Raw genomic sequence first — 21,799 nt, forward strand, 5'->3', positions numbered from 1 at the left:
TAGGGTGCAGGCTGAGGAGAGCCTGGAGAGGGGGAGGTATGCACCGGAGAGAAGAGAAGAGCGTGAATGAGAGGGAGGACAGTGGGATGGTGAGGATGCAAGGAGCAGAGGGGACGAAGGCGTATGAGCTTAAATACTTGGGGTCAACTGTCAAAAGTAACGGGGGGGGTGCAGAAGAGAGGTGAAGAAGAGTATGCAGGCAGGGTGGAGTGGGTGGAGAAGAGTGTCAGAAGTGATTTGTGACAGAAGGGTACCAGCAAGAGTTAAAGGGAAGGTTTACAAGATGTTGGTGAGACCAGCTATGTTGTATGGTTTGGAGATGGTGGCACTGATGAAGAGACAGGAGGTGGAGCTGGAGGTGGCAGAGATGAAGATGATAAGATTTTCACTGGGAGTGATGAAGAAGGACAAGATTAGGAACGAGTATATTAGAGGGACAGCTCAGGTTGGACGGTTTGGAGACAAAGCAAGAGAGACAATATTGGGATGGTTTGGACATGTGTGGAGAAGAGATGCTGGGTATATTGGGAGAAGGATGCTGAATATGGAGCTGCCAGGGAAGAGGAGAAGAGGAAGGCCAAAGAGGAGGTTTATGAATGTGGTGAGGGAGGACATGCAGGTGGCTGGTGTGACAGAGGGAGATGCAGAGGACAGGAAGAGATGGAAACGGATGATCCGCTGTGGCGCCCCCTAACGGGAGCAGCCGAAAATTGTGGTAGTAGTAGTAGTAGTAGTAGTAGTAGTAGTAGTAGTAGTAGTAGTAGTTGAATATAAGAGACTGAACAAAACAGAAAACAATACCTTAAAGGGCTAGGGCTCGTTTTGTAAATCATATTCTTCTATTATACTAGAAAAGGTCATTGCATTCTTCCTTCTCATGAATTTCGGGGCTTTTACGTAAGAAAGAAACTCATCATGAAACACAAAACTTAGGTTTCACTTTCATATACTTTGACTTGTGTGTATAAAATTGTCCAAGCATTGAGAATGGTGTTAACCAGAAGGTCATCTTAATGTGGTCCATGACAAGTCCGTAAATAATGTCCTTGTGAGAGAAGTTTCCGAGCTCAAAAACTTTTGGGAACAACCAGACACGTATATCAATCCATAAGGCCTCAGAATCCATACAGTGGAAAAATAAACGGATCAGTCGTCTCGATGTCATCACAGAGTACACAATAATTAGTTTCGATTAGTAACAAGTCACTAGATGGATACACCCCATTCACAACTTTAAATTGGGTTTCCTTTGCTTTTGGAGTTATGGAGAATTTCAAATATTTAGTCTGTAACTTATAAATAGTACATTTGGAATAATGTTGTGAGCTCGAGTTTCTGTGATATATAACAGGGCAAGAGATGTAATCAAACATATTCCTGATTGTTTTGTTTGGGAGTTTGATTCCATTAAAATCACAGCAGCCTGCTAAAAGGTTTGGAAGACGAGGGGTGACAGGAGTGGAGTCGGTTAAGATTCCTTTAATCAAACACAAGATAGAATTGGGGATTGCTTTAGTTATGGATATAAACGTGTTACGGGTGCCAATCAAACCATAACAACCGGGATTTCACTCCGACCTAAAACGACCATGGGCGGTCAAAATGACGGACGGTTTTTAAACTAAATATTCTTGTCAAGATAAATACCCAATTGAGATATTAACGCATTGCGTATGTCAGTTAGTGTATTTAGATGATATCCTCCTGACAGGCTGCAATGACCAACAACACCCGGAGACGTTGGCAGAAGTGCTGCGCAGACTGGATGCTGCAGGCCTGTGTCTAAAGAGGACCAAATGCTCCTTCATGGGAACAGAGATGGAATTCCTGGGTCACAGAGTGGATGCAACAGGACTCCACCCACTAAAAAACAAAGTAGAAGCAATTCAGGAAGCACCGGCACCAACCAATGTGACAGAGTTGAGGGCATACCTGGGACTGCTGAACTACTACAACAGGTTTCTGCCCAACTTGTCAACGGCGTTAGCACCACCCCACTCACTCCTGAGAAAAGACACGCTGGGAGTGGGGAAAAGACCAGCAGGATGCATTCAAACGGTCAAAGAAACTCATGCAGTCATCCAGGTTGCTAGTGCACTATGACAGAGAGAAAGAGCTCATCCTCTCATGTGATGCATCACCCTATGGGGTCGGAGCGGTGCTGTCTCACAAAATGAGAGATGGAACAGAGAGACCGATAGCGTTTATGTCCAGAACTCTGACACCGACGGAAAGGAATTACTCCCAATTGGACAAAGAGGGTTTAATAATAATAATAATAAATTAATCTTATATAGCGCTTTTCTAATACTCAAAGTCGCTTTACAATAAACGGGGTGAAACAAGACGACAGATAAACATAACACAGACATACAGGGTTGGATGGGAAGGGGGGGCTACGAGAGGGAGAAGCGGCAGCCACACACGACGCCAGCAGTACTCTTCGGCTTGGACAGATACAAAAGGGAAAGAAAAACAAACATCATAAATCACATAAATCACAGATGAAGTCTGAAGAGGTGAGTCCCGACCAATGACCCGAATGTGGGCAGCCCGCAGCAGTGTCCAATGCGCTTCGGGAGGGAGTTGAGGGAGGGGGTAGGTCGAGCGCTCAGTCCCCAGCCTGCCCCAGACCAGGGGTGGATGAGCGGACGGGGGGGCACGAGAAGGCAATGGAGAAAAGGTGTCTTGAGACGGGATTGGAAGAGTGGGAGGGATTCTGAGTCTCTAATGATTTGGGGAAGTGAGTTCCAGAGCCTAGGAGCGGCTCTGGAGAAGGCTCAGTCACCAAAGCCGCGGAGGTTGGACGTGGGGGTAGAGAGAAGGGAGGCTGAGGTGGATCTGAGGGACTGGGAGGGTTGGTAGGGGGAGAGGAGATCGGTGGTGAATGGGGGAGCCAGTTTGTGAAGGGCTTTATAAGTAAGAACCAGGATTTTGTAATTGATCCGGTGGGAGATGGGTAGCCAGTGCAGGTCTTTTAGGACTGGGGTGATGTGGTGTCAGGATTTGGTGAAAGTTAAAAGTCGGGCGGATGCGTTCTGGACCAATTGGAGTCTCTTGATAGAGCCAGCACTGATGCCATAGAGGAGTGAGTTGCAGTAATCAAGGCGAGAGGAGATGAAGGCATGGATCAGTATCTCAGCAGCAGGGCGTGTGAGAGAGGATCTTATTTTTGCAATGTTGCGAAGGTGGTAGAAGGAGGATTTGACCATTTGGCGGATATGTGGCTCAAAGGAGAGGGTGGGATCAAGGATCACACCAAGGTTGCGTGCCTGGGGGGAAGGGGAGACAGAAGTACCATCGATGGTGAGTGCAAGGTTGATGATTTGGCTGAGAGTGGACTTGGAGCCACTGAAGAGGAGTTCCGTTTTGTCACTGTTGAGTTTGAGAAGGTTTTGCTGCATCCAGACTTTAATTGCAGACAGACCCGAGTCGATGTGAGAGAGGGGTGGATTGTGAGGGGATTTGGTGCTGAGGTATATCTGGGTGTCATCAGCATAACAGTGGAAGTCCAAGTTGAAATGGCAGAGAATCTGACCAAGAGGACGGATGTAGATGATGAAAAGGAGTGGGCCGAGTACAGAACCTTGGGGAACCCCTTGTGTGACTGTGGATGGAACAGAGGAGTGGTTGTAAAGTGAGATGAAGTGTGACCTGTTGGAGAGGTAGGACTGGAGCCAGCTGAGTACGGTGCCTTCATTACCGACATCTTTCAATCCGGTGAGCAGGATGTTGTGGCTCACAGTATCGAAGGCTGCACTCAGGTCGAGGAGGATGAGGATGTTAAGGGCTCCAGTATCAGCAAAGGTGAGGAGGTCATTAAGTACTTTAAGGAGTGCAGTTTCAGTGCTGTGGAGTGGGCGAAAACCGGACTGGAGGGGTTCGAGTAGGTTGTTGGAGTGTAGGTAGGTTTGGAGTTGTGTGGCGACAGTGCGTTCCAGGGTTTTAGAGAGGAAGGGGAGATTGGAAATTGGCCTGTAGCGGTTGAGGCAGGATGGATCAAGACCGGGTTTCTTGAAAATTAGGGTGACAGCTGCAGTTCTGTAGGCAGAGGGGACAATTCCACGGGAAAGTGAGGAATTGAAAAGGATGGTGCAGTAGGGGCATAGGGCAGGGAGGCATTTCTTCAGTAGGGGGGTGGGGAGGGGATCAAGGGAGCAGGTTGTGGATTTTGATGAGCTGATGAGTTCAGAGATAGTGGTAGGGGCAACTGGAACAAACCGAGAGAGGCGGTGATCGGGGAGGTGTGGGGAGGTCAAGAGGAATGGGGAGAAGAGGGGCCGGAGTAAGTGCTGCCGAGTCAGATGCAGGGGACACTGAGTTGTTGATAGTGGCGATTTTGTCTGCAAAACTGGAAAAATGAGTTGCATTGTTCAGCAGGAGAGATGGAGAGGGCATCGGCACGGGGCTTGAGGAGGTTGTTTATAGTGGAGAAGAGGGTGCGTGGGTTACGGTTGGAATCATTAAGGATGGTGGAAAAATAGGCAGACGTGGCGGTGGTGAAGGCATCTTTGAAGGCAGAGGGGTGGAGGTTGTGGGCTTCTTGATGTACAGTGAGAGATGTTTTATTGACGAGTCGTTCCAGTTGGTGGGCAGTCTGTTTCATTGTGCGGCGCTCAGGTGTGAACCAGGGTGCAGAGGTGTTGAAGGAGACTATTTTTGCTTGGCTGTTCTTGCTCACACTTTTTTTTTTTAGCAGTAATGTTTGGGGTGCAGCAGTTCCACAAATACATCTATGGTCGTAAGTTCACCATTTGCACAGACCATAAACCATTACTCTCCCTGTTCAGTGAAGTAAAGGCTGTTCCACACATGGTGTCACCATAAGTACAGAGGTGGGCAGTGACCTTGAGGGCATATGAATATGCCATTGTCTACAAGGCGGGGAAAGACCATGGCCACGCAGACGCTTTAAGCCGTCTGCCCCTCCAGCACACGCCCATCACCACAGCACCGGAGGACAGAGTGCTGATGTTTGAGGAAATGGACACAACACCAGTGACAGCTGAACAGGTAAAGGCACTGACAAGTAAAGATCCAATACAAGCCAGAGTACATGAATATGTGGTAAGGGGGTGGCCACATCAAACAGAGGGGTACTTTGCACCATACAAGGTGAGAGAGGCTGAACTCAGCGTTCAGGATGGGTGCGTGTTGTGGGGAGCACAAGTGATTATTCCACAGCCAGCCAGACAAATGGTCTTACAGCAGCTTCATCAAAGCCATCCTGGGGTCTCCCAGATGAAAGCCCTGGCACGGAGTTATATATGGTGGCCAAAACTAGATACGGACATAGAAAACCTTGTCAAAACATGCAGCACAAGTCTGGCACACAGAAAGGCACCAGCAGCCGCTCATCTCCACCCTTAGGAGTGGCCTGACAATCCATGGAGGAGACTGCATATGGATTATGCAGGACCATTTATGGAGAAAATGTTCCTCATAATCATCGATGCACACTCCAAATGGATGGATGTGTATCCTGTGAACAGCGCCACATCCACCACTACCAAAGACTGCCTGCGCCAGAGCTTCAGCAACCAGGGCATCCCTGAAATGGTGGTGAGTGACAATGCCACATGTTTTGTTAGTACCGGAACTAAAGAATTCATGAGAAAAAACGGAATAGTGCACGTGACGGCTGCTCCCTACCATCCATCGTCAAATGGACTGGCCGAGTGGCCTGTTCAAACATTTAAAGAGATGGTTAAAAAAATAGCGCTGAGGGCAGCTTGTCAGCTAAGGTGTCACGGGTCTTGTTCAGCTACAGGATAACACCTCAGTCCACCACAGGTCTCTCCCCAGCTGAGATGCTGTTGGGGAGGAAGCTGTGCTCCACTCTGGACTTATTACACCCAGACCTAAACAGGAAAATAGAAACCAGACAAAGAAAACAGAAAGACCAGCACGACAAAAATACAGAGGACAGAGGGTAGGACACACTGTCATGACAAGGAATTTCAGCCATGGATCGAGGTGGGTCCCAGGATTCATTGTGTCAGAAACAGGTCCTGTCTCAGATAAGGTCATGCTGGAAGATGGTAGAGTGGTCCGCCAACATGTGGACCAGATCCTGTCCAGGCGTGAGGAGACGGCAGAAGGGCTGGATATCTTCGAGGAGCCCAGTACCCACGCTCCCAACACTGCCGCCGTGGTGTCACCACAACCGGTGGATCTCCCTGGGCAACCACAGCCCACTGAAGGAAATCCAAGCTCTGAGTCAGAAACTCAGGTCAGTGCCCAGAGGCAGCCACCAGATACTGCACAAGTGAAAGGGGGCAGTGATGTCACTCAAAGTGTCCGACATACAAAAAGACTCACAAAGCTGCCAAGCCACCTGAAAGACTTTGCACTGTAGAACAGACAATAAATTATGCATAGCCGGTGAGATTTACCTAAGCTATCTGTGGAGATACTTACCTGTTAACTACATGTGGAGATAATACCTGTTTTAAGATGACATCATTGTTAGTGAATTGCATGGTAAATGGTGACTGTTTAGTTCAAGTCAACCAGAAGGAGATAGAGAAAGTATAGGCCATGTGAGAGTTTTTCTTTCTTTTATTGTTTTAGCTTAGAGAAACTGTTGGGAGTTTTGCTTACAATTCTTATGTTTTATCTTAAGTGGGAGGGAATGTTATATTCCAGTTCAACCACTAGGTGGGGCGCAGTGTTAGTCAGAACACTGCAGGCCAGCGAAGAAGAAGATCATGCCCTGTATGTGTCTTTGGGTACGCCTGACCAAGTTGGAGGAAACACGGGGATTCGAACTTGCGATCCCCATGTTGGTAGGCAACGGAATAAACCGTTACGCTACCCAAACACCCAGGAGTGAATTTCATTGTACCCTACAATGACAAAATAAAGTGTCTTTCTCACTTTTCTTCTCTAACTCAGATAATACCTGGATGTGGGCCACTTCAGGTAATGATGCGGCACTGATGGCCTTCTTCTGGCCCTGACAAAATGGATGCGAGCTTGAAGTGGCCCGCATGTATAACAGCAAATATGGTCAAATGTGGGCCACCTTTGGCAAAGATGCGTTGCTCTGGGCAACATGTAATCTGGATGTGACCCTGAAGTGGCCCGTGTGGTAAATGGTGAATATGGCCCAAATATCACATAACAAATACGGGCCACCATTGGCAAATATGTGGCACACGTGGCATTGCTATGGCTTGGTTCTGGCCCAGATCTGGCAAACAGGAGCGGACTGCCCAAGTAACATCAATCCACGCGGTATGCAGGCCGGATGAAAGTGCCGGGTGTGGGACGGGTCCGGGCCACAGCAATTTTGCTATCTGGGCCTGAATCTCAGCCCTTCTATAGAAAACCCCTGACCCCCCTATAGAAGGAGGCAAGCAAAGATGGAGTTAACCTCTTCAGGGATCAAAAGGGTATCAGAACAAAGGTGGATTTATTGAAATCATTAGCAGCGGTAATAGCATTAGCATTATTCAATCAATTAATCAAGGATAGTGAAAGGTTTAAAATCCGGCGTGTGTTTTTAAGTCTGCAGAAAGCCATCACATACTTGGCACTGGACACAGCCAGCCTGTCTTATAATGGTGGCTTTTCCCAGGAGAGCGCAAAACAACGTGCCTTTGTCTCCAGCCAGTGTGGGGCATAATCCCCACACCTGGATTACGGCTGTCTCGAGACGAGCATACGCGGGGCTCCCTGTGCCCCAGACTAAAGAACAAAAGCCAATTTTATTTTTTTTTATCCAACGCTGGTATTCATGGTGTGCCGTCGGCTAACGGAACCGACACGTGAGCGGCATGGCAACACAAATAAACTCGCTGATGCATCGTGGTCGAAAGTCAAGAATGCTCATTCAAATGTGTCTGAAGTTAATGAAACGTCACATCTTATTGCACGTGATTATCTTCTGGCGGGGACTTTTTGTCACGGAGCCCGTTTTTCATTTCAGGAATTTCAATAAGATTTGCCTTAAATATTTTACAAGACATCGTGGCTTCAAGTCTATCCAGCCAGCCAGCCAGCCGTTATCCAAACCGCTTATCCTGCTCTCAGGGTCGCGGGGATCCTCACTGGGCGGCAGACGGGGGGGGGGGGGGAGACACCCTGGACAGGCCGCCAGGCCATCACAGGGCCGACACTCATACACATTCACGCCTAGGGACAATTTAGTACAGCTGATCCACCTGACCTACATGTCTTTGGACTGTGGGAGGAAACCGGAGCACCCGGAGGAGCCGGTTCTGTAAATTCAGAGGCCTGTACACATTCGTATTTCTGCAAATCAAAGTGGGCAAATAAATTATATATGTGTAATGCGAGCCTTGGATAACGCTGGACACGCAGTTGGATGACACGTACAACACGGGCTCACAGTCGTGTTTTAATGTAGGCCATGTACAATTATGACCTCGAAACATACCTTTCGGCAGCTCACCGTTATTTCACCCTCCTTGGGTAACTGCAAACAATTGAAACAATTGAAAGGTCACATGCAGCGTTGCATCACGCCTGCATACGTAGGTCTGATTTTGTGAAATAGTCACTGCAATAAATCCGGTTTGAGAGGGGTGGCCAGTCAGCTGGCAGCGGATATTGGCACAATGGGATTCTTGTTCACCGAGCAACATGATTGGCTGCGCAAATGGCTTATGGCACTGAATGCGGTGACTGTGAGGGGGTCTACATGTATAAATAACCCAAATTCACCGTGAAAACAGAGACAGCTCTGTGACTAGAGGTTACCTGAAGGTTTGTTTGTGTGATCCCCCCCCCACAACAAGAAGTAACCATGGTCAGCCGGTGAGTAACAGGATGAATTTCGCCCTGCTGGTTTACACCAGTGTGTTATTCTAGTGTGTTAGTGGTGTCTTAATTGGGCTCAGATGATTGTGACTGTATTATTGCATAGAAGTTGGTTTTGCTATTAGTTAGAGGAGTCAGTTCCATGGCTAAAAAAAAACTTAATTTAAGATGTATCATTCCAGATGCCACCAATTGATTAAGATATGATATCCAAATGTAGTAATGAGTTAAGTATATGTTAGCAGAGGTATTGTTTTCTCTCTTCCTGTGACTTTCGGTGACTGGAATGCTTTGTGTTTCTGCTTCTGAACGCTTAATGCTCTTGAAGGAATTAAAAGCTCATGTCAAACTCACACAAGCATAGCAAGAACTGTTGAACTGGATGACCTGTTAAAAACACATGGAGGGGGGGTCTCTGGGTAGTGTAGCAGTCTACTGCGTTGCCTACCAACACGGGGATCACCGGTTCAAATCCCCGTGTTACCTCCTGGCTCAGTCGGGCGTCCATACAGACACAATTGGCCGTGTCTGCGAGTGGGAAGCCAGATGTGGGCATGCGTCCTGGTCGCTGCACTAGCGCCTCCTCTGGTCGGTCGGGGCGCCTGTTTGGGGGGACTGGGGGAACTGGGGGGAATAGCGTGCTCTTCCCACACGCTACGTCCCCCTGGCGAAACTCCTCACTGTCAGGAGAAAAGAAGCGGCTGGTGACTCCACATGTATCGGAGGAGGCATGTGGTAGTCTGCAGCCCTCCCCGGATCGGCAGAGGAGGTGGAGCAGTGACCGGGACGGCTCGGACGAGTGGGGTAATTGGCCAAGTACAACTGGGTAGAAAAAAGGGGGGGTACATATGGGTTTTATTGATTCTAGTACTGACGGTGAGTTTCTTTCATTTTATTTTTACTTGTTTTGCTAACCTCCTCTCTCTTTCTCTTTGGTTTGCGCAAGATTTGAGCATCCAGCTGGTGGCTACAAGAAGATTTTTGAGACATGCGAGGAGTTGTCTGAGGCTCTCCCAGCCACCATCACAGGTCTGTTGGCCATGAATGTACCAAACCCCTCTAGCCATAGTTTATTTGGCATCCATGTTGAACTTTTAAATGGTATTTAGTCCCCTTCACCAGCCATCAAGGTCTAGTGATCTTGACGGCTGGTGATCACTGCCTTACCCACGTAATACATATGATATTCTGAGACAAAGAGGAGTATCATACCGGAATATGCTCCAACATCATTCCATTCTTACAAGCCCATACGTTTTGGAAAATACTTACTGATGTCTATATATTGGTGTTCTACAGGCAGGATTCCCTCCTTTCTGAGAGGGAGTCTCCTCCGTTTGGGACCGGGCCTGTTTGAGGTTGGAGACGAACCTTTCTACCACCTCTTCGATGGCCAGGCCCTGATGCACAAATTTGATTTCAAGAACGGGCAGGTCACCTACTTTAGAAAGTGAGAACAAACGCCCGTTAACGGTAACAATCTATTGTTCAGGCTCACCCTCATGTCGGACCGTCGTCAAATACGTCACAAAATGAACTTTGAAGGGGTTTGTTTACTGAACGGCAATGTTGTTTGACGACAGAATCACATGTGAAAACATATTTCAGTATTAACCTCTGCTGACCTGCTCGTCTGGACCTGTCTCCTGCCCAGGTTCGTCAAAACAGACGCCTATGTGAGAGCCATCACAGAGAAGCGTGTGGTGATCACCGAGTTTGGCACCTTTGCTTACCCCGATCCCTGCAAAAATATCTTCTCCAGGTTTGTCACAGGTCCTATAGCGTCACAAAGAGGCCATTTTCATGGACTGACGTCATGCATATCCTTGGTCCATCATACAATGGATGGACCACGTCACAGGAGACCGCTTTGCGTCCTCTCTTTCCCCTGTGTGCAGGTTCTTCTCGTACTTCAAGGGCGTGGAGGTGACTGACAACTGCCTGGTGAACGTGTATCCCATCGGCGAGGACTTTTACGCGGTGACAGAGACCAACTACATCACCAAAGTCAACACGGATACCCTGGAAACCCTGAAAAAGGTACGTTGGTGTGATGACGTCATACGGGCGGACATGTCGCCCGTTCTGTGGTAGTTTAGGAGACCAGCCGCGCCCCGCTATTGTTTATCGTTAATACTCACCATGCTCCGGACCGCTATGGTTCAGAACAGGACGCGTCCTGCCGCACGCGTCTGAAGCGGGGCGGGCTAAGCTAATTGCTAGCCCATGCGGACCGGCAGCTCCGCGGGCGGCCTCGCCTCGCCTTGAGTGTGTTGTAGTGTCGTCGCGTTGGAGTGCGGGGAGGTGTGTCGAAGGTGTCCGGCTGGGAGAGCCGGCGTTGGATCGGCTGAGAGAGAGCCTGGTCTGCTGCGTCCTGAAGGCCCAAGGACCACGGCGCTGCCCGGAGCTGCGCCGGAAGAGGAAACGCCGAGGGCGGTCTGACCGGAAGCGGAAGCGCAAGCGGGCTAAGCTAACTGCTAGCCCATGCAGACCGGCAGTTCCGACAGTCATCATGGCTGCTGTTCCTTCTCCTGGACAGTGATTTTTTGTTGTTGTTGTTTAGTTTGGATATATGTGTTAGTTTAGATATATGTGTTAGTTTGTATATATGTGTTAGTTTGGATCTATGTGTTAGTGTGGATATATGTGTCAGTTTGGATATATGTGTTAGTGTGGATATATGTGTTCTTGTAGTTCTTGTATGTGTGTTGTTGTGTTAGTGTTGCGCTGCTGTGGGCTGGAGGAAACGATGCTCGGTGTCATTTCATGCGCGCAAGTGCATGAAACGAAACGACAAAGTGATTCTGGTTCTAGTTCTGGTTCTGGTGAACGTCGCCCTCCGTTATAACGCGCGTGTATAGGAAGGGTGAACGTAAAGACGCGGAGCGACTCTGCAGAGTGGCTGAAAGGTTTCCTCGGAACGACGCCTCTCGTTTCTGTGCAGGTTGACATGTGCAACTACATCAACATCAACGGGGTGACGGCGCACCCCCACATCGAGAGGGACGGCACCGTGTTCAACATCGGGAACTGCATGGGGAAAGGAGCCACACTGGCCTACAACATCGTCAGGATCCCCCCCACACAGAAAGGTCAGGAGGGCTGAGCCGGCAGCACATCTACATATCTATATATTTATATATTTACATATTTATATATTTACATATTTATATATGTATATGTACAGCAGCAGCCCCTAAACATGTAGTGCAGCAAAGGAAAAGCACCGACCCCTGACATTTACATGTACACATGGCCGTTTCAGTTTATCCGTGCAGACTGGCTGGGTGGAAGTGACCTGGTCGTTATGGATTATGGAAACTGTTTGAATCATTACCACCAACACTGTTCCATGTTCATAGGAGAAAATGTTGGGAAACAAGCATTGTCTTCTTCTTCACATTAGAGGTCCTTATTCCCAATGCCAAGCATTCATTTCACTAAACAAGATAAATCGTCATCAGCGACTTCCCATATCTACTATCACAAATATTAGCCCCCCCCCCCATTATTGGGAAAGGTATTCTAACCTTAATAATATTTGAAGTTTCAAGGTGTTGATTTTTAAAACATATTTTCGATGCCAAACAGAAATCATAGCGTAATACAACTGCACACCCATCTCAATATATTAATATATGTATATATAAATATACATATATTATATTAAATGAAAACATATTAAGCAACATTAAATTATCATTAAAATGTATTATTAAAATAAATATGAAATACATATATTAAAATGTAATATATGTATATGTAAAGGATTACATATAAGATATGTCGTCACTTTTCTCCTTAGATAAGTCCGATCCCATTGAGAAGTCCAAGGTGGTAGTGCAATTCCCCAGTGCCGAGAGGTTCAAGCCGTCCTACGTGCACAGGTGTGTGAAATAGCCGACTGCATGTTGTGTCAATACACCGGGATGTGAGTTATTGCGTTTACTGTACGTAGTCTGTGTTTTCATGTTCTGGTCTCACCACCCTCAGCTTCGGCATGTCGGAGAACTACTTCGTCTTTGTGGAGACCCCCGTGAAGATCAACCTGCTGAAGTTCCTGAGCGCTTGGAGTATTCGAGGCTCCAACTACATGGACTGCTTTGAGTCTAATGAAACCCTTGGGGTAAGAAGTCACAGATGACACCACGTGGTGCGTGGTTGTATGAATCCACATGTTAAAATCACATCTCCTACTGTGATTCTACCGTGTTTTCCATGATGTGCTCCGTAGACATGGTTCCACATTGCCAGGAAGGACCCCGGAGAGTACATTGACCACAAGTTCAGGGGCGCTGCCATTGGCCTTTTCCATCACATCAACACTTACGAGGACCAAGGCTTCGTTGTCGTTGACCTGTGTGCATGGAAAGGGTACTTCTGAATAAACACCATCTTATACCAGACACAACCTTCATTGGAACGTTAGAAACCTCAGGAGGTAACCTTATAAAACTGCTAATCAAGCATTGAATATGATTTTTACTTTCCTGTGATGTAGTTTTGAGTTTGTCTACAACTACCTCTGGCTGGCAAACCTGCGCGCCAACTGGGAGGAGGTCAAGAAGGCGGCCATGATGGCACCCCAGCCAGAGGTCCGCAGATATGTGATCCCCCTGGACATCCACAAGGCGAGTCCACCGTCGCTGTCATTACCATGGTGACCCACATTGCAACCCCTGGAAATTATGTGTCATGTCATTTGATATCCTCCTTCCTGGACGCTGACTTTGTGCAGGAGGAGCAGGGGAAGAACCTGGTCAGCCTGCCGTACACCACCGCCACAGCGGTCATGCACTCTGATGGAACGATCTGGCTGGAGCCTGAGGTGCTGTTCTCCGGACCCCGCCAAGGTGACCACACGCCGACCTGGAGTCACCTAACTCACAACCATCCCACAATCGCTGACACACACCCCACGTACTCACGTCGGAGTGGTTTTGCTCATTTTATCTCGTCACTCTTACAGCATTTGAGTTTCCCCAGATAAACTACGAGAGGTACGCAGGGAAGAACTACACATACGCCTATGGCCTCGGTCTCAACCATTTCATCCCGGACAGGGTGAGTTGAACACAATAAGCTGTCCCGTGTATGTGAATGGTGAGATGCGAGTCTCCCCTGTGTGCATGTGTAGTCTGTCCTCCGGTCAGGTCAACATGGTGATGGTGGGCACGTGGCTCAGGTCCTGGGCTGTTCCAGTGGCATCTGGACGCTGCTTGGCATCCTCCTCATCATATTCTTCATATATAATTACATTATAATTCTGTTGTCCTCTTTCAATGTTGCATTGTGTAAATTGTGTTTTATTCCGTACACACAACATCCATTGCACGTCTGTCCATCTTGGGAGAGAGATGGATAGATGGATGGATGGATGGATGGATGGATGGATTGCATTTATATAGCGCTTTTCTTGCTGATCCCTCCTGTTGCTCTCGCTGAGGTTTCTTCCTATTTTTTCCCCTTTAAAGGTTTTTTTTTTTAAGGGAGTTGTTCCCTATCCGATGCGAGGCTCTAAGGACAGGATGTTGTGTTGCTGTAAAGCCCCCCGAGGCAACTTATAGTTTGAAATATTGGGCTATACAGATAAATTTGACTCAACTGTCAGTCAGTGAGCGGAAACCATAGGCTAATTTGAGCTATTCTGTTGAGTTTTCTGCCATTTTTTGTGCGTCCATGTGCAGATCTGCAAGCTCAATGTGAAGACCAAGGAGACCTGGGTATGGCAGGAGCCAGACTCGTACCCCTCGGAGCCCCTGTTCGTGCAGACTCCCGATGGTGTAGATGAGGACGACGGTAAGTCAGCGACAGAGATGCAATATGAAGATTTTAATCGAACCATACCGCTGCAGAGACACGAGTTGTCGTTTTGACGTGGATGGTACCGTCTCTACAGGTGTGCTGCTGACCATCGTGGTGTCACCCGGTGCCCAAAGGCCAGGATACCTGCTAATCCTCAACGCCAAGGATCTGTCTGAGATCGCCAGGGCAGAAGTGGAGTGCGCCATCCCCGTCACCTTCCACGGGATGTACAAACCCTAACACGACATTCCTTGGGCCGCCAGTACAGCACATAACACCACGGGGCCACATCTCATTCGGAGTAGCGCGCCCCCTCTGCACTCATAGTGTCGGTACACGAGCCTGATAAGCAACAAGTGATTTTATGTCCACTTTTGATTCTGGATGGTTGAAGTCATGGAAAAAAATCTAAATATTCTCGCGTGAAATTGAATCTGATATGGAGAGGGGGCTTTTTTTGTTCGCTTCAGACATAATTTCTCTGTGAACCAAACACACACACAACAACAGCGCAGATTTGTTAGTGCAACTTTAATGTTGTGCCAGTGATGAAAATAAATAAGTCTTTGTTCGAACTGCTGTGTCGCTTGAAGCGCTTCATTTTTGCAATCATAAAAATATCCATCCATTCCAATTAGCCGAACCGCTTGTCCTGCTCTCAGGGTCGCGGGGATGCTGGAGCCTATCCCAGCAGTCAATGGGCGGCAGGCGGGGAGACACCCTGGACAGGCCGCCAGGCCATCACAGGGCCCACACACACACACACACAGGGACAATTTAGTACGGCCAATTCACCTGACCTACTTGTCTTTTGACTGTGGGAGGAAATGGGGGCACCCGGAGGAAACCCACACAGACACGGGGAGAACATGCAAACTCCACACAGAGGACGACCCCCCAAGGTTGGACTACCCCGGGGCTCGAACCCAGGACCTTCTCACTGTGAGGCAACCGCGCTAACCACTGCGCCACCGGGTCACCCTCTGTGGAGTTTGCATATGTATTTAAATATCCTGTCAAAATATTTATTGAATATTAGTTATCATTAAACCGCTCCACAATAATTCAGCTCAGTAAGCGATTAAGCCACATGCTCACCGGTTCCGTCCCGCACATCAGTGAGGAAGATGACACGATTCGGTCGCAACGCCGTTGGGTTACCAGGCATCTGCTCAGGGTTTTTGGAGCGAGACATCGGATTCTTAACCCATTCCAACGGCGGTGCTGCGCAGACAATCCTGCACTGTGTGGAGGACAGTGATCAATGTGAGTTTCTGCCCTCTGGGAATCAGGAGCATAACTAAAGCATTTTCTCCAGGAGCAAAACTATGGGAGGCAACCTCGAGCGACTAAAACTTTACCAGGAACGCCAAGTAAAAACAAAAAAACAACTCAAGCCTTCATCCCAAACTCTCCAAGGGGTTACACAGACTTAGTGTTGCCATACCAAATCCGTCAGGGGTCACGTTAAGAATAGTGCCTTTCAGAGATATGCTGCTGTTGCCTAATAAACATTACCCCCCGAGCTGCAAGTCGGCCCTTCAACAGAAGCTTTTGTTACTCCCCAAGTTGCTCAATTGTAATCTTACCCATCATCACCCAAAGTATGCAGGGTTCTGGCTGATCGGGCCATTGCGGCACTGCAAAGCTGATTATCTGCGTCAATGGTTAATCTCTGGAGCAAATGGGCACGCTGAACTTAATCACCGTGCAACGTACAGATATGAGGGAAGCCTCGACATAAAGGAAGATTAATTGCAGTGATTCCAGCAAGGCTACCGCGACTGCACACAAAACGAGGGTTGTGAAACCCTCGTCGTGTTAGCGCCACCCGTGCAAATAGGGCGCACATATTACCGACGAGAACATTTGCTACCACCTTTGGAAAAACCAGAGTTACTGCGGCATCAGAGCAGCTCCAGAGGTCAGTTGTTTGGCCGGTGGAGCAAAAGGACACACTTTTGATCGGTCGTCAGCTGGACCGGCTTATAGCATAGGGTAGGACATTTGTTCATCAAGGGAAAACTGGCGGACTTTGTTTTAGGCTGCGACTCCAGATGTGTTTGTGTGCAACAGGTTCAACTGTCAGCAGCAGTGCTGGCCAGATGAAATTCTTCCCCCGGCCAAAAATAAATCCATCCGTCCCATCCATTATCCAAACCGCTTATCCCGCTCTCAGGGTGGCGGGGATGCTGGAGCCTATCCCATCAGCCATTGGGCGGCCGGCGGGGAGACACCCTGGACAGGCCGCCGGGCCATCACAGGGCCAACACACACATTCGTACCTAGGGACAATTTAGTACGGCCGATTCACCTGACCCGCATGTCTTCCGACTGTGGGAGGAAACCCCACCCAAAATAAATCAATGAATAAATTAACAGAGAAGCGCTGCCATTACCGACTTGCCTTGGGTTGGCAGGCTGCTTCCAGAACTGCAGAGCTCGGTGGACTAAACTTCTGTACTCGAGCTTTATTAAATCTGCCGCTTGGTGCACGTCCAGCCGGCCTCACGAGCAGCTGTCAAAAAAAGCTGAATTTTCATTAGCGGACGACCACATATTCTTTATTGTAAGAAGACAATTGGGAATGTGTGTGCTTTCAGATTTATTATGTTTACATGAGGACTAGTTAGCGTTTAAAACAAACAAAAAAAAACAAAACAAACAAAAAAAAAGTATGGTGCATAACATTAATTTTCAGAGTCCAGAATAAGTTTATCTCCAGTGGGGGGAAAGACACTGCAAAAGAAACCTCGACAGACTGTCATCTCAGACGTGACTTGTTGCTTCCAAAAAACCATCTCTCGTTCACTCTGGAACCTGGTCGGACAGAGGTTTGCATAGTCGGACTTGAATCGGCGTTAAGGGCCCAAAACTCCAAGGTGGTTAAATCTCCTAGATACACAACAGAATCAACTACAGCTACAGCCAAACGAAAGCGAAGAGGGCAATGGAAAACGGTAACAAAGAAAAGGATAGCCACGGCATCACTAGACAACGCCACAAATCGGAATAAAAACCACCCACCGCAGTCGGCTTTGCTACGCTCCAGTAAAGCAACAAAACCATAAATCATAGTTTAACATGACAGCAATACAGAATGTCGTGTCTCACCGACTGTCCGAGAGGATTCAACAGTAAACGGGTAACAACACTCTCCATTTCTAAAAAAAAAAACAAAACAAAACCAAGCCTACTTTTGTCAAGCTGGAACAAATGTCTGTCCCTCCCGTTACACACCAAACGATGAGCTCAAGACAAGCAGAACGGACCGGAGGCTCACACGACACCGTGACACGCGACCACTGACGCCACTGACAACAGCTTCATCGACGCAAAGTTCTGCACTGCAAGAAACAAAAGGGAAGAAACAGGCTACTGATAGTGCAAGGTTATAGGTATAGATATATATTAATATTGTTTCCGCTATTATTATATAAGTAAAGTGCAAATCTCTGAATCAGATAAACGTGTGTGCAAGCGTTTGTAATTTTAGACTGATCTGCCCGTCCATGCACAAATGAGCCCTTTATATTGGCTTCCAGCTCCTTTGAAACTCTGCCGGTAAACTCTTGTCGGTAAACCCCGTTAACCTTACACCATGACAATTCAAAATGTGTTGCCCCCCCCCTCAGTTTGGAGGGGGGCAATCTTTTTTTTTAAGAATTCACTGGCTCTGGTCATTCTGAGCGGCTGCAGAGCTATTGCCTTCCAATGGAAAATATTGGCGTCGACAAAAGTCATGTACCCTTGACCTCCATCAGACATATGCTGAACAGCCACTGTTAACTGGTCTAAGCCGAGAATGGACTTTGGGTGACGACTGCACTGTGTGCACGTACTGTTGATGCAGTCCTGACTAACAATATTAGGCTAAATGTCTTCTTTATCTAACGCCACCAGCATAAACCTCAATCTTTACACCCACATCAGCAAAGTGCAGAGCTGTTTTTTGTTTGTTTGTTTTTTTTTCCAGTGAAAGCATGTTGAGAAGACATGACCCTAACGGCAAGGTCTCCTCTCACTGTTGCCATTTGAGGCCTTAAAATCAATCCGTCACCACACCAAACGATAAAATTTGGTAAAATTAGTCGGTAGCCGTATCTTCCCAATAAATGACTACTCCACTACACCACTGAGACCGGCTCAAGTGGCAATTACAGCCATTCCGACCCCAACACCCCGCCAGGACAGTGTGACCCAGCCATCAAGCTGCGACACCGAACGACACTTCAGCACTTAATAGTTACAACTTAACCCGATCCCGTTCTGACTTCATCTAACGCCGGGATCAGACTACACGATATTTCTGTCTTTCACTATGGTCACCATGTCAGATTAAGCAATCATAGTGCCATAAATTCTTGCCGTGTCCTTGCCGGGAGACTGGCAACACCTCAAGCATGACCCCAACCAATCATCGTATGCTGCCTTTCACGACCTTGCCCGAGTTCATAGGTCATCAGGGAGGAGGGTCAAGAAATGGTCAATCATGGCTACAGAAGCGCTATGTGTGATGCAGGCGATCTTGTGTTCCGAAGAAAAAAAGAAAAAAAAAAGATTGTGGACCCATTCCTCGGTGTCACGAAGAAGACAGTATGGGCTGTCTATCCTTCAATGAGAACTTGAGGTAACGAATGTGTTAACATGTTCCTCAGTTGTGTTGTTCCACCTGACAGCAGCAACAGCAGCATACATACTATGTGGACCAGACAGCACTGTCATCCTACTGGTCAACGTCAAGGAAAACATTGTAGGAGTTTGTTAAACTAGGCAGGAAAATACAAAAAAATTCTGACACGCTAGACTTTTCACTGGGGTGTCGTGGGGCGTCCCAGACGCCACATCGCTGTTCTTCGATTACGTCACACTACAAGGGGTAAAGACGCCCATTCGTCATTGCCGACTTTCATATTTGGGCCCGACACTGGAAACTTGTCAGCGCCGACAAAATCATGTCAAAACGTGGCTGAATTCGTGTAGTTTGATCCTGGCATAATTGCTGCATTAACGCACACCTGCCAATTTTAGTGTCAGATGTCAGGGGACAGAGTGCCGACATTCTTTGAGTGATTTTGTTGGGATAGTGACCACTAGTAACAGAACAGCCTTTCGTTTAGTCAACACACAACATAACTTGCCGCTCTCCTCAGTTTACAAGAGGGCAGTTGTCTGTATGTTTTGGAGGGGTGGGAGGGAAGGGAAGGGGGCTGGGTTGTTCTTAGCATGGGGGGATGGGTGAAGGGGGGTGAGTGGAGAATCAGTTGGTCTCATAAGTGGAGAGCAGGGCGGCATCCACAGGTTCCATGCAGGAGGGGCAGGTGAAGGATCTCATCAGCCAGTCATCTATACAGTCCATGTGGTAGATGTGCATACAAGGCAGGAACCGGATGGGGTCCCCGTACACAAAGTCCAACATACAGATCACACACCTACAAATGGAGGTACAACATTCATTAGATTACCGTTTTGGCCTGTAACCCCTCTTAAGAGTGTACACATGATATGTTGAATTCAAACTACAAAATTCTCACTCTCTGATCTTTTTCTCCGAGCCGTCTTGGCCTCCGTCGTACACCCCCTTCGGGAGGTGCTGGATGAGGCCTATGCGCTGAGCAATGCGGACCTGCTCCTCTTCCGTCAACTGGGTGGCCAGGCGAGCCTGACTAGGGGTGGGATGGTACATGGGCATGTGAGCCTGTTCCTAGAAAACAATCATAAAACCAAAATAAATCCCAAATTCGTCCAGTACACCAGTTAACACGAGCAAACTTATTATTCAGTATTTAGCAGCTCTTTGCCACACAAGAAGGAGTTTTGATAAGTGCGTGCTTCGAACCATTACAGGCAGAGAACCTTAAGTGGTCTATGTGCCAGCGTGCAATAACGAAAAGGATAAAGAGGGAGTATAATGGCCACGCAGGCCGGGTTCTTTTTTGGGACCACATCAAAACACACCCATAAACTAAGCAATCCATTAAGAGCGGAAAAAATGCAGTGTCAGCACTCTTGACAAGCTAATTTGGAGCATGAGCAAGAATAATTCGGGTGATGTGCATGACAGTTATTTTAAAGACCTAGAACCGTGCGGTTTCGCTTAATCGTGAAATCTAGACTCCACGAACAATATGCATGATATTGTCCGGATAAAAACAAACTCACCGACCATATGGGACTACCATGACTACTCCCCCCCACACAAATATGACACAGTGCATGTTGGATTTGACTTTAACTACCCCCCCCCCAATCGAGTCCGTCCTACGTTCGGGAAGAAACTTGAACGTATAAACCCGAGGCTCCGAAATGACAAGCCTCTCACCTGGTAGGGCGGAGGCGGCTCCAAATCTAGATCGGTCCCGTCCCCATAACTTGCCCTGTCCGACTGGGATTCGTGAAGCAGAGAGATGTCGTCCGAAGTCGGGGATTTCAGACAGTTTCCCATAATCTTCCCCTTCCCGTCTTCGGTCCCCCGGGCTTGGCGACTCGCCGACAAGTCCGGGCAACTCGCGTTGTTTCTACGCGTTGCCAAAACTTGCTCGATGGCCAAATTCTTACCCGGTCGCTATTTCTTCTTCTTCTTCTTCTTCTTCTGCGCTTCGAACAATTACGTCTCAAAACAATCAACAGTTTTCGGGTACCTACCGCTACACCCCCCCCACCCCACCTCCGCGTCGGATGTTTAAGTGCCAACTTACGCTAGCGAAGCGCCGACACGTTTCCCCCCCCCACACACACCGACCCGTCAGAAAGCGTCTCAAAACAAAAGAAGAAGTCGCCTCCTCGGGTTAGCTTAGCTGGCTAGCTACTTTTCTCGCTAGCCGGCTGGAGCGGCTCCCTTGCGTTAAGTGTCGCGCATTCCCAAGCGGGCGTCCGAATCACCGACCGAACGTCGAGCCGAGCACCGGCCGTTATCCTAACGCGTAGCCGTGCGATTTGCGCGCTGCGCCGCCATCGCCACCTCCGGAGTCGGTCGGTCTGCGGCGTCGCGAAAGGAAAAAAAAAGAAAAAGAAAAACAGTCGCGGCGACTTCGCCTTGTTTAGCTTCTTTAGTCAAGCCGAGGACGTAGCGGGCCACTAGAGATGACGTCACGGCTGGATTTCGCCTGTTTACATCAACTCATTTGGATGACTTGGTTTAGAAACCTGTGCGTGTGTGTCTGTGTGTGTGCGCGCCTTGTCGTATGTTTGCGTGTGTGTGTTATGG

At 48.1% G+C, this 21,799-nt stretch overlaps 2 protein-coding genes across 2 annotated transcripts; one reads left to right on the plus strand and one right to left on the minus strand.

Annotated features, from left to right (window-relative positions):
• The first annotated feature begins 5,433 nt into the window (after positions 1 to 5,433).
• On the plus strand, positions 5,434 to 14,854 carry rpe65a (retinoid isomerohydrolase RPE65 a). Its single transcript, XM_056293241.1, has 15 exons — positions 5,434 to 5,562; positions 6,026 to 6,232; positions 9,729 to 9,816; positions 10,087 to 10,237; positions 10,442 to 10,549; positions 10,686 to 10,827; positions 11,732 to 11,879; positions 12,593 to 12,674; positions 12,781 to 12,913; positions 13,022 to 13,161; positions 13,289 to 13,418; positions 13,526 to 13,640; positions 13,757 to 13,851; positions 14,475 to 14,586; positions 14,687 to 14,854. Exons 1-15 carry the CDS (start codon positions 5,434 to 5,436, stop codon positions 14,830 to 14,832), a joined length of 1,926 nt encoding a protein of 641 aa, XP_056149216.1. The 3' UTR covers positions 14,833 to 14,854.
• Positions 14,855 to 17,128: 2,274 nt separating this feature from the next.
• On the minus strand, positions 17,129 to 21,684 carry LOC130123835 (RING finger protein 11-like). The gene is made up of 3 exons (XM_056293142.1): positions 20,915 to 21,684; positions 20,127 to 20,296; positions 17,129 to 20,024 (listed from the first exon to the last, which is right to left on the minus strand). The coding sequence occupies exons 1-3, from the start codon at positions 21,035 to 21,037 to the stop codon at positions 19,853 to 19,855; spliced, it is 465 nt and encodes a 154-aa protein (XP_056149117.1). The 5' UTR covers positions 21,038 to 21,684; the 3' UTR covers positions 17,129 to 19,852.
• Between the last annotated feature and the right edge of the window lie 115 nt (positions 21,685 to 21,799).

The sequence above is a fragment of the Lampris incognitus genome, chromosome 14 (genome assembly GCF_029633865.1).
Source record: "Lampris incognitus isolate fLamInc1 chromosome 14, fLamInc1.hap2, whole genome shotgun sequence".
In the NCBI taxonomy this organism is placed as follows: domain Eukaryota; kingdom Metazoa; phylum Chordata; class Actinopteri; order Lampriformes; family Lampridae; genus Lampris; species Lampris incognitus.

What these genes read in the sequence shown, in the direction of transcription:
- rpe65a (XM_056293241.1), top strand. Translation starts at nt 5,434, where the DNA reads ATGTTCCTCATAATCATCGATGCACACTCCAAATGGATGGATGTGTAT. An exon ending in AGGGCATCCCTGAAATGGTG is followed by an intron (nt 5,563 to 6,025) that starts GTGAGTGACAAT and finishes GTCTCAGATAAG; the next exon opens with GTCATGCTGGAAGATGGTAG. An exon ending in GACCTGTGTGCATGGAAAGG is followed by an intron (nt 13,162 to 13,288) that starts GTACTTCTGAAT and finishes CCTGTGATGTAG; the next exon opens with TTTTGAGTTTGTCTACAACT.
- LOC130123835 (XM_056293142.1), bottom strand. Translation starts at nt 21,037, where the DNA reads ATGGGAAACTGTCTGAAATCCCCGACTTCGGACGACATCTCTCTGCTT. An exon ending in AGCCGCCTCCGCCCTACCAG is followed by an intron (nt 20,297 to 20,914) that starts GTGAGAGGCTTG and finishes ATTGTTTTCTAG; the next exon opens with GAACAGGCTCACATGCCCAT. An exon ending in TCGGAGAAAAAGATCAGAGA is followed by an intron (nt 20,025 to 20,126) that starts GTGAGAATTTTG and finishes CTCCATTTGTAG; the next exon opens with GTGTGTGATCTGTATGTTGG.